General features: G+C 42.1%; 1 protein-coding gene across 1 annotated transcript in view; it reads right to left on the minus strand.

Moving 5' to 3' along the window:
- Positions 1-417: 417 nt before the first annotated feature.
- Positions 418-17557, minus strand: part of smarca2 (SWI/SNF related, matrix associated, actin dependent regulator of chromatin, subfamily a, member 2) — a 57385-nt gene continuing 40245 nt past the window's right edge. Inside the window, 5 exon segments of the mRNA XM_061071184.1 lie at positions 418-2475; positions 9303-9436; positions 10630-10756; positions 12307-12408; positions 12537-12642. Coding sequence (XP_060927167.1) covers positions 2440-2475; positions 9303-9436; positions 10630-10756; positions 12307-12408; positions 12537-12642 — 505 coding nt within the window. The 3' untranslated portion in view covers positions 418-2439.

Below are 17557 nucleotides of genomic sequence, written 5' to 3' on the forward strand. Positions count from 1 at the left end.
AGAGTGCCGAAGCCTCAGTGTAAAAATAATCCTCCTGTTCTGCATTAAAGTTTTAATTATTTAGAGACATAGTTCGATGATTATTATTGTTGGATCATATATATAAATCTGCGAGCAGTATTTTATTATTATTGCAGTTTAGGGGAAACTTTTTTTTAATGAATTAACTGATTATTATTTTCCATTAGTAAAAGCACTAATCTCTCAGTGTAGATATACTTATCTAGTTCAGAATTCGATTTGTTCATATGTATAATACATTTATGAATAAATCATAGACATAAATGTAGTTGAGAAACAACTTTTTAAAAAGGGATCAGATGATTGAATGGTATAAAAGCAGCTTTTATCTCTTAACCTGTCGCCCATTAAACAAACTCCGACAGCTTGTAAAAATGATGATAAATACACAGACGATTGTTTTTTTCTTGTGCTGAAAATCGGTGAGATTTTATTTGCCCCGGGCTTCGATATACAACCACAAAGACACTGTGCAAAGAAAGCAAAGATCAAGTCACACTTACAGAGAGTCGGCGAGCACACGGACCAAAGTGAGACTATCTGCATGTACAGGGCAGGAAGGAGATCATGCTACAACCCAGAAAATGGAAACACAACCACATCCACGCAAAGGTAGAAATCAATACATTGTGAAATATACCAGGAAATTCAAAGTCACTCAAATCAGATATTTTTTTTATACTTTAACACTGTTTTTCTATAGTTTTTAAATCATCTGCAGCAACAGCCTGACACTTTAAAACCAACAGGAAGTGATGTAACAGGAATTCTGACGCCTGGCGCCGGGATCCAGAGTTTTTATTTCTTACAGAAAACTGAAAACTGAATCTGCAGCCAATGATCAGACGTCGCTCTGTGGCCAAATTCTCACTAATAAAAACAAACAAACACAAACACACTTTTCTGTTCAAGAAAATCGACAAAGTTCAGAACTTCTGCTCCGATTCACAACAGCTTGAAAACATTGGAAGGAAAAACACGTGAAATGTGAGGACTCGTCTGACGAGGATCTGTCACTTGAGGTCACAGGTTTCTAAATGAAACATGTTAAAAAGCTTTTGGCTTTTAATGAACAATTTATCGTGGTTCTTGTTTAAGCAAAAATAGAGAAATATTCCCATATTTCTCAGGTTCCAGCTTCAGATATCAGAAGATTTCCTCTCGATCGTTCATCAGGACAAAGTGAAAATCTTCTTTTCATTCAGAATTTCATTACATTCGATTCAATAACGATAAACTGATTTGATCCAGGAAAGAATCTGCAGATTAACTGGAAACTCATGTTGTTAGTTACAGCAGATTCAAATAATTTCATTAAAGATTTGTTTTAACGGGAATCTTGAACAAGGGTTTTAAATAATCATTTCATATCTCACTAAACACGTAAAAATACACATCTCATGTAATAAGTCTGGATTTGATCCGAGTCTTATTCACGTGTTGAGCAACTTTATCTTGTAATGAAGGAACGATTAAAGATTTAAATCATCTTCAGACAGATTTTCTGTTCTGGTTTTTCAAACACGATGTTTAAACTTCTAAAGATACGACAATTAAAACTTTACAAATGAGCTGTACCGTCGTGAATGGAGCTTATGAAACATAACTCCTTAAACTAATGATCAGATGATTAACTTTGTACCGAGGACACTTTGTCTTTAATGACGTTTTATAATATTTGACCTAAAGTTTTATGTGAAAGACAAACAGGAAGTCTTCTAAAGTGAGAAGCTGGAATCTTTGCTTCTCTGATTATTTCTCTGTTGATTCACAGATTCAGTTTCTGAAAACACGACTAAACTTTACATGTTGAAGCTGAACTGGCTTTTTCCGGCTCAGTAACGGTTGCTAGGTTACAGCGTCGATCAAACAATCTTCCGTCTGACGATCGTTTTTTTTTCTACGTTTCCAAATTTGGCACAAGGTGAAACAGAAACAGATAAAAAGTTGATTGTAACTCGATCAGCAGCGTCTCCACGGCGACGCCCTCGGCTTCACAAACATATTTTTCTTTTTTATTACAGTTTTTTAAAACTTGGAATTTTAAGATTGAATCTTCTAAAAGTGCAAAGCAAGCGAGTACAAATGAAGCAAAAGAGCGTGAAGCATAACTAACTAACTTTTCTTTTTTTTTTCTTTTTCCGTACAGAATTGAAATCTTAGTCAAAGCGCCGAGTTAAAAAATATATACTAAAAAACTGTCTTAAAAACAGGAATATAAGCGAATCGGTATTGCTTTAGCTTATTGATAGTAATACATTTCCAAGCTGGTGGGACAAAGGGGACAGAGTCACAAAATACAAATAGACAAATGGAGTCAAATAAAAAAAGAGAAGTTGCACGGGAGCGACAGCGATGGAAGATATTGTCCTTTTGTTTTTTTCTAAGTGCTGCAAACAACATCCTCAGGTCCTCGTCTCACTCGTCGTCGCTCTTGCTCTTGTCCGACTGATCCTGTGAACAGAAGAGAAACAGAGTGAGGAAGAGGAGGAGGAGGAGGAGGAGGAGGAGGTGCAGCGTGATGAAGGTCGGCTCAGCACATCGACAGGAGGTCACGCAGGTCGAGAGCTGAACACATCAACACCGGGAGAGGAGAAGGTGACCTTTCCTCAACCTTCTCCTCCTGGTCAGACTCGCTTAACAACAGGGGGGGGGGGGGGCAGAGGAAAGATGGAGACCTTTAAAAATAAAACATCCAGAGGCATCAGTGTGAAATCTTTTGTGAGAAGAGAAGAGAAGAAGAGGAGAAGAGACAAAGAGGAGAAGAGACGAAGAGGAGAGGAGAAGAGGAGAAGAGGAGAAGAGGAGAAGAGACGAAGAGACGAAGAGGAGAGGAGAAGAGGAGAAGAGGAGAAGAGGTGGAAGAGACAAAGAGAAGAGGAGAAGAGGGAAAGAGGAGAAGAGGAGTAGAGAAGATGAGACAAAGAGGAGAAGAGGAGAAGAGACAAAGAGGAGAAGAGGGAAGAAAAGAGACAAAGAGGAGAAGAGACAAAGAGACAAAGAGGAGAAGAAGAGAAGAGGAGAAGAGAAGAGGAGAAGAGGAGAAGAGGAGGAGAAGAGACAAAGAGGAGAAGAGACAAAGAGACAAAGAGGAGAAGAGGAGAAGAGACAAAGAGGAGAAGAGCAGAACAAGAGATGAAGAGGAGAAGAGACAAAGAGGAGAAGAGGAGAAGAGACAAAGAGAAGAGGAGAAGAGGGAAAGAGGAGAAGAGAAGAGGAGTAGAGAAGATGAGACAAAGAGGAGAAGAGAAGAGACCAAGAGGAGAAGAGGAGAAGAGAAGAGGAGAAGAGGGAAGAAAAGAGACAAAGAGGAGAAGAGACAAAGAGGAGAAGAAGAGAAGAGGAGAAGAGGAGAAGAAGGAAAGAGGAGAAGAGTAGAAGAGATGAAGAGACAAAGAGGAGAAGAAGAGAAGAAGAGAAGAGGAGAAGAAGGAAAGAGGAGAAGAGTAGAAGAGATGAAGAGACAAAGAGGAGAAGAGACAAAGAGGAGAAGAGACAAACAGACAAAGAGACAAAGAGACAAAGAGGAGAAGAGACAAAGAGGAGAAGAAGAGAAGAGAAGAAGAGGAGAAGAGGAGAAGAGACGAAGAGGAGAAGAGACGAAGAGGAGAAGAGAAGCGGAGAAGAGAAGCGGAGAAGAGACGAAGAGACGAAGAGGAGAAGAGGAGAAGAGAAGAAGATGAGAAGAAGAGAAGAGGAGAAGAGAAGAGGAGAAGAAGAGAAGAGGAGAAGAGACAAAGAGACAAAGAGGAGAAGAGGAGAAGAAGAGACAAAGAGACAAAGGAGGAATCATATCATGATCCTGTTTAAATCGATCGAAAACTGAAAAACATTTCCAGAAGGTTAATGACATCACGACCTGGATCCCAGTGGAGACCAAAGACCAGTCGACTCTTAATGGGACACTCAAGCGAATACGTTAAAAACAAATCTGTATTAAAGGTCAGGTTTGGTGATTTGCTCCTGAAACACTTGATCTGATTTGATAAAATCCTCCTAACGTCCCGATCATGCATCATGGAAACGATCTGCTCCTCATCAAACTCCAGATCAACCACGAAAGAGCCAGAGTCAGAATCAACCTCCTGTGACCTGCAGCTCGTCCTCGTGGACTAACTGTTTATGTTTTATGCACGTTGTAATAACTCAAACAACGGGAACATGTGGGGAACATCCAGGTGAGGGGCGGAGCCTGTAGAGCAGCAGGAGGCGGGACATGACGTATAAACTCTGCTGTGGAAAGATCAGTGTTGTTGTTTCCAGCTCCTCCACTCCGGCCTCGGCCTCATCACCAGAAGATCTGGAATCTCCTCGTGTTTCCAAGTGGACGTCTTCGTCTTCTACGTGTCCGGCTCCTCCTCTTCATCCTGAGATCTTTGTGTTCTTCCAGTTTCTAACGTGCGTGTTGCGAGTGGACGTGTTGTGAAACCTCATCACGTCCACTCGCTCTCTGGTCTCGAAGCAGCTTCATTCACACACAACCCTTCACTCCTCCACACCTCAGAGCTCGGAGCTTGTTAGCGTGAGGCTGCAGCTCCTGGAGGAACCCGTCCTGCCTGAGGCCATCGAGCTGCTGCTGGGAAACGTGTGATCGGAAAAAACACCGGAGCAACGTCAGTGGAAGCCCAGAGCTCTGCTGGTCACTTGGAGTCGCTCCTGATTTCCCCTGGAAGTTCCTGCTGCCGTCAGACGCTGGTGATTTTTAATGCAACATGAAATCTGATTTTTTCAGGAGCTCATCTCCGCTGTAAACTTCTCGAGGACGGAAACGAGGTAAATACACAACGAGGATGATCTCATGTTAACCACAACAACAAGGTGAGCCTTCAAACTGCTGCTGGAATCACTGAGGAGAGACAGAGTGGTATGAATAAAACATGTCTGATAAACCGGTTTGTGCTGCAGTGGTGAAATCAGAAAATTAAATCAAAATCTACGCTACACAGGAGTCCTGTAAGCTGCAATTACCCATAATGCCGCTCTCTGCACGGACACATTAAAGCAGCAGCAGCATAATTGAAGGCTGAAAAGTTTCAACGCTTGTGTTACGGTTCCTCTTAAAAATAATGTTCCCTTTACCTTCTTAACTACAACATTAATTCAAGTTATTATAAAATAATTTTTGAGGAGGAAGTGAAAGGAACTTGTGACTAATATGAATGTTCAGACTTCAGTTTGCCACAAAGAAAAAGACAAGGACCACTTTGCTCCAAAATTACAGAATGTCAGGTTGGAGCCCACGTGAATAATTCAACAGAAAAGAAGAAAGTAACTTAAAGAGAAGTTTAACCGACAGGAGGAATAAAATTACACTGTGAGAAAATAAAAAACATTCACTGCTTCATCATAAATAAAACGTTATAAATGTCAAACTAGAAATAACAATGGACTGTTTTCTGAGATGAGTTGTTGAGACTAATTAAAGAACAGATAGAGATCTGTCAATCAGTCTGAATCCGAGGAGAGGAAGAGACGATGAGGAGAAGAGAAGAAGAGGAGAGAAGAAGAGACAAAGAGAAGAAGAGAAGAAGAGACGAAGAGAAGAAGAGACGATGAGGAGAAGAGGAGAAGAGACGAAGAGACAAAGAGAAGAGAAGAAGAGACAAAGAGAAGAGAAGAAGAGACAAAGAGGAGAAGAGACGAAGAGGAGAAGAGAAAAAGAGAAGAAGTGGAGAAGTGGAGAAGAGACGAAGAGACGAAGAGACGATGAGGAGAAGAGGAGAAGAGACGAAGAGAAGAAGAGACGATGAGGAGAAGAGGAGAAGAGACGAAGAGACAAAGAGAAGAGAAGAAGAGACAAAGAGAAGAGAAGAAGAGACGAAGAGGAGAAGAGACGAAGAGGAGAAGAGAAAAAGAGAAGAAGTGGAGAAGAGACGAAGAGACGAAGAGAAGAAGAGACAAGGAGGAGAAGAGACAAAGAGGAGAAGAGAAGAAGTGGAGAAGAGACGAAGAGAAGAAGAAACGAAGAGGAGATGAGGAGAAGAGGAGAAGAGAAGAAGAGAAGAAGAGACAAAGAGAAGAAGAGGAGAAGAGAAGAAGAGACAAAGAGAAGAAGAGACAAAGAGGAGAAAAGGAGAAGAGAAGAAGAGAAGAAGAGAAGAAGAGAAGAAGAGACAAAGAGGAGAAGAGAAGAAGAGAAGAAGAGAAGAAGAGAAGAAGAGACAAAGAGAAGAAGAGAAGAAGAGACAAAGAGAAGAAGAGAAGAAGTGGAGAAGAGACGAAGAGAAGAAGAGACGAAGAGGAGAAGAGAAGAGACGAAGAGAAGAGGAGAAGAGACAAAGAGGAGAAGAGACATAGAGAAGGGGAGAAGAGCAGAAGAGCAGAAGAGGAGAAGAGCAGAACAGACGAAGAGAAGAAGAGATAAGGAGACAAAGAGGAGAAGAGAAGAAGAGCAGAAAAGAAGAAGAGAAGAGAAGAGAAGAGAAGAGACGAGGAAAAGAGGAGAAGAGACAAAGAGGAGTGACTGACATGAATGTTCAGACTTCAGTTTACCACAAAGAAAAAGACAAGCACCACTTTGCTCCAAAACACCAAATGTCAGGTTGGAGCCCACGTGAATAATTCAACAGAAAAGAAGAAAGTAACTTAAAGAGAAGTTTAACCGGCAGGAGGAATAAAATTACACTGTAAGAAAATAAAAAACATTCACTGCTTCATCATAAATAACATGTCATAAATGTCAAACTAGAAATAACAATGGACTGTTTTCTGAGATGAGTTGTTGAGACCAATTAAAGAACTGATAGTGATCTGTCAATCAGTCTGAATCAGAGCTGAGGAAGAGACGATGAGGAGAAGAGACAAAGAGGAGAAGAGGAGAAGAGAAGAAGAGACGAAGAGAAGAGGAGAAGAAGAGAAGAAGTGTAGAAGAGACGAAGAGAAGAAGAAACGAAGAGGGGGAGAAGAGGAGAAGAGACAAAGAGGAGAAGAGACAAAGAGGAGAAGAGAAGAAGAGACGATGAGGAGAAGAGGAGAAGAGAAGAAGAGACGATGAGGAGAAGAGGAGAAGAGAAGAAGAGACGAAGAGACAAAGAGGAGAAGAGGAGAAGAGAAGAAGAGAAGAAGAGAAGAAGAGACAAGGAGGAGAAGAGACAAAGAGGAGAAGAGACGAAGAGATTAAAAGACGAAGAGAAGAAGTGGAGAAGAGAGGAAGAGGAGAAGAGGAGAAGAGAAGAAGAGGAGAAGAGACGAAGAGAAGAAGAGACAAAGAGGAGAAGAGAAGAAGAGCAAAAGAGGAGAAGAGACGAAGAGACAGAGAGATTTAAAGACGAAGAGAAGAAGAGACGAAAAGAAGAAGAGACAAAGAGACAAAGAGGAGAAGAGGAGAAGAGAAAAAGAGGAGAAGAGGAGATGAGGAGAAGAGAAGAGAAGAAAAGAGACAAAGAGGAGAAGAGACGAAGAGATTAAAAGACGAAGAGAAGAAGAGGAGAAGAGAAGAAGAGAAGAAGAGAAGAAGAGAAGAAGAGAAGAGACAAAGACACAAAGAGAACAGGAGAAGAGACAAAGAGAAGAGGAGAAGAGATGAAGAGATTAAAAGACGAAAAGAAGAAGAGACAAATAGACAAAGAGGAGAAGAGGAGAAGAGAAGAAGAGCAGAAGAGATTAAAAGACGAAGAGAAGAAGAGACGAAAAGAAGAAGAGACAAAGAGACAAAGAGGAGAAGAGAACAAGAGCAGAAGAGGAGAAGAGAAGAAGAGAAGAGACGAAGAGAAGAGGAGAAGAGAAGAGACAAAGACGAGAAGAGGAGAAGAGATTAAGAGACGAAGAGAAGAAGAGACGAAAAGACAAAGAGACAAAGAGGAGAAGAGAAGAAGAGCAAAAGAGGAGAAGAGACGAAGAGACAGAGAGATTTAAAGACGAAGAGAAGAAGAGACGAAAAGAAGAAGAGACAAAGAGAAAAAGAGGAGAAGAGGAGAAGAGAAAAAGAGGAGATGAGGAGAAGAGAAGAGAAGAAAAGAGACAAAGAGGAGAAGAGACGAAGAGATTAAAAGACGAAGAGAAGAAGAGAAGAGAAGAAGAGAAGAAGAGAAGAAGAGAAGAAGAGAAGAAGAGAAGAAGAGAAGAAGAGAAGAAGAGAAGCGACAAAGACACAAAGAGAACAGGAGAAGAGACAAAGAGAAGAGGAGAAGAGACGAAGAGATTAAAAGACGAAAAGAAGAAGAGACAAATAGACAAAGAGGAGAAGAGGAGAAGAGAAGAAGAGACAAGGAGATTAAAAGACGAAGAGAAGAAGAGACGAAAAGAAGAAGAGACAAAGAGACAAAGAGGAGAAGAGGAGAAGAGGAGAAGAGGAGAAGAGACAAAGAGCAGAAAAGAAGAAGAGGAGCAGAGGAAAGATGGAGACCTTTAAAACTAAAACATCCAGAGTCTGAAGTCTCCTCAGGTCCACTCCTGCTCTGCTCGTCTCCTCTGTGGACTCCAGACTCTGAGCCTCACACTAAAGGTTCTGAAACGCTGCAGCTTTCTTTCTTCTGAGAAACAATTTAACAGCGGTTGCCACGGCTGCTCCCGAGAGCCGAGGTGTGAAGCCGAGGATCAGAGAGCTGGCAGGGAACAGAGGAGAGGAGAGCAGCGTCCAGCCGGCTGCTCCTCACTCTCTGCTGGGGACTGATGATAATAAAAGGGACTTGATAATAGTAGGGATGGGGGGAAAAATCGATTCAGTTACAAATCGCGATTTAAAAAAAAAAAAAAAAAAATCCCCCCAGAGCATGTTGACCAGCTCTTGTTTTTGCACAAGAATCTAAACACACCCAAGCACTAGCTTTGTATCGCCTACATGCAAACAACAATAGCCTACTTTTTGTTTATTTCAAAGTTTATATTTTAAGTAAAATTTTATCCATTCTATTTAATTTACCTTTTATTTATTGTTTAAAAGTAGCCTAAGTGGCATACATTTCTTAATCTGTCAGTTTGTGTGCAGTTGACAGGGGCTTTACAATAATAGGGCACATTTTTATTTCTTTTCTCTATTGGCTGCTCGGCAGTCATTAAGTTAATGTTAATATTTGAAATAAAACTGGTAAAGCTCTAAGTGAATTGGACTGTGTTGTATTTGAAGGAATGATTCAACATTTTTCCATGGTCCACTTCCAGAAATCCCAGGAAATCGTAATATCGAATCGCAATACATATCGTGTCGCCACCTAAGTATCGTGATAGTATCGTATCGGGAGCTCCCTGCCGATTCTCGTCCCTAGATAATAGTGTAAACATCAGGTTCTGTTTCTAGCTGAAGATGCTAATGAGTGAAAACGCTGCCGAGTGCAATGACCTACATTCTCGTCCTGGTCGTCGTCGCTGTCGTCGTCGCTGACCACCGGCTTGGCCTTCCCCCGGCTCGGCCTCTTCTTGCCTTTGTCGTGGCTCCGCCCCTCCTTGCTCAGCTTGATCTTAACCCGCACCGACTTGGCTGGAGGAAGCACAAGAGGAGGAAAGCAAAGAGTCGAACAAACAAGGTCTTACATCACAACTTTATGTGTCACAGAAACAACAAGTTACACTCATGTGAGTCGCCCGCCTCCGGCCAGAAGGTGACGAGGATTCACTTCATTAAACTTAGAGGAAGAATCATGAAGAACTCATTCATGAGTCACTGTCTTTCTTTAACATCGTGTTCTCTGATAGTTCTGTGAATTTATCAAGGAATAACTTATGGATCATGATGAAAACAAATATTTAGGGGTCTGATATTAAAGGTTCTACTCTGGTCCTAGGTTTATATGGAAACACTTGTGTGTGTGTCAGCAGGATTCACTTCATTAAACTTAAGAGGAAGAATCATGAAGAACTCATTCATGAGTAGGGTTGCAAAGGGGCGGAAAGTTTCTGGTAAATTTCCAGAAACTTTCCGGAAACTTTCCATTGGAAGTTAAGCTCGGGAATTAGGGAATTTAAAAAAAATAATAATAATACGCAAATTAAATGCTGAGCAATAAAAACATCATTCAAAACTCTATTTTAAAGATGTATGGAATGCATATGTTAAGAATGACACAACGATGCAGAAGCATATAGTCAAGTGCCCAAAGTTTCCTCAGGGCTCAAATCAGGCTATGACAAAACAAAATGGTTATATTTATGTCTGTATATGACAAGGTAAATACAGTTAGTATAAATGACCTACAACATTTCCAGTTTATTCCCTTTTATTCCCGTTAATTCCCGTTAATTCCCATGGAAAGTTTCCAACTTGAATATTCCCGGAATTTTGCAACCCTATTCATGCTTCACTGTCTTTCTTTAACATCGTGTTCTCTGATAGTTCTGTGAATTTATCAAGGAATAACTTATGGATCATGATGAAAACAAATATTTAGGGGTCTAATATTAAAGGTTCTGATCTGGTTCTAGCTTTATCTGAAAACACTTGTGATTTATGTTTGAATATGTGACCATTAAAACTATAAACTGCGATATAGAAATCATATTATTGTTTTTAAACGTTCCTGCTGAGCAGTTTGAAAGCAACACTTTGTACATCTTGCATTCACAGGGTTTGCAGTATAGAATAGAAATGAGATCACATGTGTGTGTGTGTGTGTGTGTGTGTGTGTGTGTGTGTGTGTGTGTTTGTCTGTGTTTACATGAAACCGTGCCTCTTACCCTCGGCCTCGGACTCATCCTCGTCTTCCTCGTCCTCTTCGCTGTCCTCGTCGCTCTCCGCGTCTTTGGCGATCTTCTGCTTGGCGCTCTTGAAAACAGACTGAAGCACGATGGAGTCTTCGTATATCTGCGGGCAAGAAGACAAGAGAGACTCGGTGATGTTAACATTTCCTCAAACAGCACGAGTTACACTGGGAGTACCGGGAGCGAGCGAGCAGAGAGGGAGAGATGAGGTCAAAGGTCACAGCAGAGGAGTGAATGTGAAGTGTGAGACGGACGCCAGAAGAGGAGTTCATCTGAAACAACCGTTGTTTTAACCTCTTCTGAAAAGATGGGACCTAATTCATCAGTCAAGCTCTGAGAGTCTGACTGACGCATCACGTTCACGCCACTCACGAAACCAAGGTTATGTAAAGAAACCAAACGATAAGAGACACGTGAATATCACCAGACGAGCGTCCCACGTACACACGAGCATGTGGATGACGCAGGTCGGACGAGGAGCCCACGCTCATGACAGCACGAGTCAGGCTCACAGGCGCCGGGACGTCTCTTAATCACCCAGAATCCTCAGCGGTAAATTAGGTCAATGAGTCAAGCGTCTAGCGAGGGATCTTTGTTTGGTGAAGAGACTTCCCTGAGTGGCTTCGTCCAGGATAAACAGAAGTGACTGTTTCAGTCTCTAAACGTTAAGTGGGAGGTTTTCATCACTCGTTCATTAACATAAGAGCCCGACTGAGATGGAAGTGGGTAAGATTATTATGATTCTGGTATATTGAGGAAAAAAGAAAACCCTTTTCTTTACGTCTTGGGAACAACATGCAAATTATTTGTTTTCTTCAAATCTCCTGTAGCAGCAGGACTCAAACCAAACGGAAACTCCTCGACTTGCTTTGGCAAAGGAGTCAATCAATATGTCCGATAATGGTTTGGTGTAAAACAAGTAGAAAGAGGACGTCATCAAACCCATAACGACAAATAAATGTATTCGAGGTTTGACTATTTTTGAGTTTAAACCCAAACTTTATCGTAAACAACTAGAGAAGAAGAAAACAAATAAAATCGGATATTAAAAACATTAAAAACCAATTTTCTTAATTGCAAATTCTGTAAAATGAATGTTTCTGTATCTGCAACAAACACCGATACCAACTCAAACCAATAAATCGTTCTTTCTCTAATATTCATGAGTTAACGTCTTACAAAGTGCAGGAGAAACCAGATTTAAATCGATATTCCGTGTGACCTCCCTTTGTCTTTAAAAACATCCTCATCGATTCTCATCAGTGAACTTCTAGTGGTTCAAGGTTCTTCAGGAAGGTGATGTGAAGGTTCTTCTGTGGATCAGAGTCCCGCCTCTTCACGTAATCCCAGTCTGATTCACCAGGGCACGACATCTGCTGCTGCTACACATAACTGAACAGTGGAGGTGACAATGCAGTGACCTTTAATAAAGTAACCGAGCAGCATCAGGTCTCAAGGTCGTTCCCCGGGGGAGCATCAACATCATGCTACTCAGAGAACCAGGGTTACACGTAAAGTAACCTGAAGTCTATTGAGACTTGAGAGTGACAACCTGCAGACGTGTGTCTCTCCTTCACACGTGGTGGAGCAGCAGATTAGAAGAAGACAGATTCATAAAGTCAATGAGAGGAAGTTCTGCAGCTGAACTCTGACCTGTGACCCCTCCAGGTTGAAGGTCTGTGCGTTGTGACAGAGCAGCATCACGTCCTTCTCCAGGTCTCCGATCCCTCTGTATTTGCTACTTCTCACACGTTCCTGTCAACAGAAAAACAACAACAGCGCCCCCATCAGGCTCCGCAAGGCTTCATTCAAGACAAACACTGGACTGTCAGAATCATATTTTAGTTTCTGTTCATTATTTCAACAAATCATAACCATCATACCTTGATCTTTTTGAAGTCCACAGGTTTTCTGATCAGCTCGTAATATTCCGGCAGCTCCTTCCTGGACGGCAGCTGGACAAAGACCTCGCTCAGTTGTCTTCCTGCCCTGGAAATAAAACACAAAGGAATTCAACATTAATCATCAATCACATTATATTTGTACAGCCCATATTCATAAATCACAGTTTGTCTCATGGAACTTAACGACGTGCGACATCCTCTGTTCTTAACTCAACCAGAGTAAAACGACTACGTGCAACAGATGCCTCGTGTCGCTGAACACAACAACAAAATTAAAATATTACTTAGATCAGATTATTAATTAGATTCAGACTCTAACCCGTCAACTTGCAGTAACTTCTACCTAGAAAAGTTTTTGTCGTGGCCAGTTTTTCTAAACGACAACCGATTCTCCAGTTCAGGCAAAAGCTTCTGTGCAAGATCCATTTCTGTTTGTGCAAGAACTGCGTGTTTTTACAGATTTTTTTTTTGTTTGACTGCAAATTTCCCTGTGGGAGTAGAAAATGACTATGTTATCTTTTCTAGGCAATTAACAGTTAGGGTCAAGGACTGGTTGCATCCTGTGAATGGTCCCGATGAATAGTTAGACTCGTGAATGGTCCCAACGTATGGTTCGGACCAGGCTTTGTCCCAATGAATGGTTGCCCTCATTGAATGGTTAGGACATTGTCGTGCAAGGTAAACCAGTGGGAGCAGCTGGAACTCTATGTCTTGTTGAAGTTAAAAAAAACAAGCAATTAAGAGAAAATGTTGTAGCTACATACATTCTGCCTGAGATCCTTTGTGATTGGACCGGATATGTTCAGAGTCTTTTATCAGAGAGGATTCACGGATCCTTGTGGAAGGTTCACCCTTTGAGAATAAGGCCGGAGATTTTCATTGAATCCCATGAAAAGACCGAAACAAACAGTGAATGTATCCAGCTGGTGTATTGTGTGAGTCCAGCGCCTGGTTGAGTTTATTGTTACGTCCAACGGAGCTGTGTTGTCCAGTAAATACAAAGAGAACATGAGACGCTGGACGACATTACCTAGTTACACCCACTGTACTGGATCTGGATGTTGTTCACTTCCGAGAACAACACAACAACACAACTACACTGCAGCAATGAGGAGCGATCAACAACATGCTACAATGCTTCAGGCCAGGTCAGCTGGTTCAAAGCTACTGTGGTAAACAAGAAGCTACTGAGTGCAAAGGAAGAGGAAGAGGAGGAGACCAGGGAGGAGGAAGAGAATCAGAAAGAACAGAGGTCATACGAGTGGGATGTTGAATACATAACATCAGGTCAGGCTGCTCCTATACAACATGTATGAGTTGTTGCTGTGGCTCTTTCTTTTCATTTTTCAGAAACACGTACACTGACATAGTCCTCAAATCAATAAGCAGAGAATATTTCATACCTCGCCCTCTCTACAGTGACGTGACAGTATTCAAGGTTCTTCTTGAGACAGATCCCTCAGCTGTTAATCAGCAGTGACTGAGTTTGAGACTTCTCGCTGGTTTATTGACGCGTCCTCTTGTGTTGTTGGAGTTTTTTGTTGAACCGCTGTCAGGCCAAGTGAAGATAAATTAAGGATCAGTTGCTGCTTCTTCGACTGACAGTTAAAACGCTCACCCGCTCATGAATCAGCGACCTCGAGGCCGAATGAGGAGGAGAGGATACGTGTGTGAGTCTCTGTCCACGTGAGAACAGAGCAAGACGATATCCAGAGAATTCATCTCGAGTGCGTGGGCGTGTTGACGACGTCTCCAACATGCGATGGACATGAATACTAATAAGTCAGGATGATAAATAAAGATCCATACACGCAGACGACGACGAAATTGCCCAATTGGAAAGATGACACTTTTGACAATAAGGGCTGATGCTGGTGTCAAAATGCTGTCAACACAAACAGCAGCTGAATTAATACGTCATGTTCTGCCTCCTGCTGCTCTACCCAGAACCCCCCCCCCGACCCACCCCTTCCATTTCGCCTGGATGCTTCAGATTCGATCCTGTTGTTGTGACTCATGTGACTCACACAATCTCCTGCTGCGTTCTTCATATATGAAAAGGTAAACTCTCGGGCAAATGTCTATAAAAAGGAATCCAGTCAATGTCCAGAGTTCGCGTCTGATAACACCGTGGACCGGGCTCGGGAAAGCTACGAGAGAACATTCTATGAGAAGTTTACTTCACGCTCAGCAATTTGTGCAAGTGTGACTTTTAATCTGCGGTGAGTTATTCATGACCGATGGAGGTAAAGCTCCGGGGAATCAGAGAGTTTAGGTCGCGCTGCTTGTCGTCGGTGAATCTCTCGATGGCTCTCGGCCCGAATCCACCTCCGACTAATGAAGCTCTCAGGTTATCAGGGGCAGGAGTCGCTCGTGTTCCCGGAGGAGAAGCTGCACTTATCTACCGGCCACGTTTAACCCACAACATCTATCTGCTGCTCTTTTCCTGAATATTAAATACTCACTATGAACCACCTCGCCCCCATTTCCTGTATCTATTTAGGTTTCCTTGAAAGGTTTGTATTCCTTTTTTGGCATTTTATTGTTTTAACGCCGTAGCTGTTTTTGCCAAAATGTGTTTTCCTTTTTAATGTTTCAAACAGATTATGTAAAGTCCTTTGAAAGTGCCCCCTTTGAAGTGGTCAGCTTAAAAACAAAAGTGCTTTTCAAATCTTATATATATACTTTTGAGACATCTGCCTTTATTTCAGAGTTTAAGTATTTAGGAGTTGACAGTCTAGAGACAGAGAGACAAGGAGAAGAGGGAAGAGTGAGACATGCAACACAGGGTCGCCAGCTGCCAATCAAACCTTGGATACTGCTTTTAAATATTAATCATCATTGAACCAGATCATGGTGCACGACAGCAAACAAACAGAAACGCACCAACCTTCACAAACAGCGAGTTGTAATATACAAGTGTCACTAAATAGCTAAATTCACATAACTAACTAGCAACTAGGGAAATGTTGTTCAATCGATTGGTCGCTAGATGTTTTATCCGCCTTAGACGGATCTAAATTAGAGATTTTCTAATTAAAATTCTGAACACATTTAATTTAAAACGCTCAACTGAGTTTCTGCTGATTATCATTGATCACAATGTTTACAGCGGATGAGCAAAGAAAATCCTCTCAGTGATATGAAGAGAAAATCAAGGGAAAAGGCAAAAGTGCTGCAGATTTTACTTTTAAATAAAAAACTTTTGTATGTGTTCACACTGGAAATAATCTTTAAAATCCTGAGATTTCACCAGATCTTGAATAGGTAAAATAATAAATTCCGAGAGTTTTAAAATAAGCCGTGTGCTGATCTCGGATCCCGTGGTTATCGTTCGATCTGCCGCTGCCGTGCCGCTGACTTGTGAACGTGCCGTGGGCTTAGATCCACTGTGTAAACTGGGCAGAAACAACAAAGGAGCTGGATGGTATGTTGAAAATGGAGCTCTATACTTTGATGTGTAAATCGTGATGCAAGTGGGGGGGGACCCCTGGGAACGGACCCCAGCGCCGACTTCTGTGAAAGACACTGGGATTATAGGAAAATGTGAGCCAGAAATTTACAGGGTTTGTTCCGATGGGTTGACATAAAACAACTGTATATGTGTGTGCATGCGTGAGTGTGTGTGTGTGTGTGTGTGTGCGTGTGTGTGTGTGTGTGTGTGTGTGTGTGTGTGTGTGTGTGTGTGTGTGTGTCGTACTGAGCTGAAAAATCCCAGTGAACTCTGCTGCTGCCGTGTTTACAAACTGTTAATCTGGTTCAGGACATGAACCCTCAACGGTTGCGTGGCTCCATTTAGAGAAAATCAGAGATAGTGAAGTTCCAGGAAGTTCCAAATTAAACCAAAAGAGATGTGTTGTTTGTTTTATGAGGAAACAGATTTGAAAGCTCAGGAATCCGAAGTCCTGGAATCCTCCTCTCGCTGAAGTGAGAAGTGGGAGGAGCGACAGAGCGATGATTGAGATGCTCTGGGAAGAACAAACCATCAACTGGGAGAGGAAGGAATTTGACTTCTGGAATAGCAGGTAGCGGTTTCCTGGAAAAAGCTTCGGCCGAGTCCTCTGCCAATTGCATATTTGAGTAATGGGAACACAAATGCACATGTTGGTCCGTGCACGGGAAACAGACGCACTCGCAAAGGAAGAAAACACACACACTCATACACACATCCTGGGCTTTCTGGACTGAGAGAGTATGAGGATGTTTATCTCACTGTACTAAGACATGACTTCATGTCTGTTTTCTTATTCTGCTGACCAGGGAGAAATCTGTACTTTCCATTGGATGGTCGTGGCAGGGCAGGTTGCTGCAGACTCACACACAGAGGAACTCTATACACACACACCAGACTGCAAGGGGGCGACTGCTGTCTCTGTCAGTGTTGATGTGTTCAGCTCCATTCTGTGGTGACAGCTCGTAAATCAACTTCTAGAGTCTAAATTCAAATCTCTTGTCGGTTGAGACACAGACGTTGAGAAAAACAAAGTTAATTTACCTCCTCTGTCCACTTTCTAGCTTGTGATCATCAAACTGTGAAGATTTATCTGAGAAAGTAAAAATTCATTTCATGGAGCGGTGACTTGTGACAAGCTGTTGTTCACCGACGGAGAAGAGAAGACGTCTCTCTGTCAACACTGGACGTCAGAATAAATCAGTTTTTAGTTTTAAAAGTTTGTCTGCTTCATTTTAAAAATACAACTCCTATTTGTGTTCCTGTGTTTGAGGGAGGGAAGGAAGGAAGGAAGGAAGGAAGGAAGGAAGGAAGGAAGGAAGGACGGACGGACGGACGGAAGGAGAGGAAGGAAGGAAGGAAGGAAGGAAGGAAGGAAGGAAGGAAGGAAGGAAGGAAGGAAGGAAGGAAGGAAGGAAGGAAGGAAGGAAGGAAGGAAGGAAGGAAGGAAGGAAGGAAGGAAGGAAGGAAGGAAGGAAGGAAGGAAGGAAGGAAGGAAGGAAGGAAAGAAGGAATGCAGGCAGGCAGTTAGGCAGGCAGGCAGGCAGGC

This window comes from Limanda limanda, chromosome 5, assembly GCF_963576545.1.
Source record: "Limanda limanda chromosome 5, fLimLim1.1, whole genome shotgun sequence".
Classification (NCBI taxonomy): Eukaryota; Metazoa; Chordata; class Actinopteri; order Pleuronectiformes; family Pleuronectidae; genus Limanda; species Limanda limanda.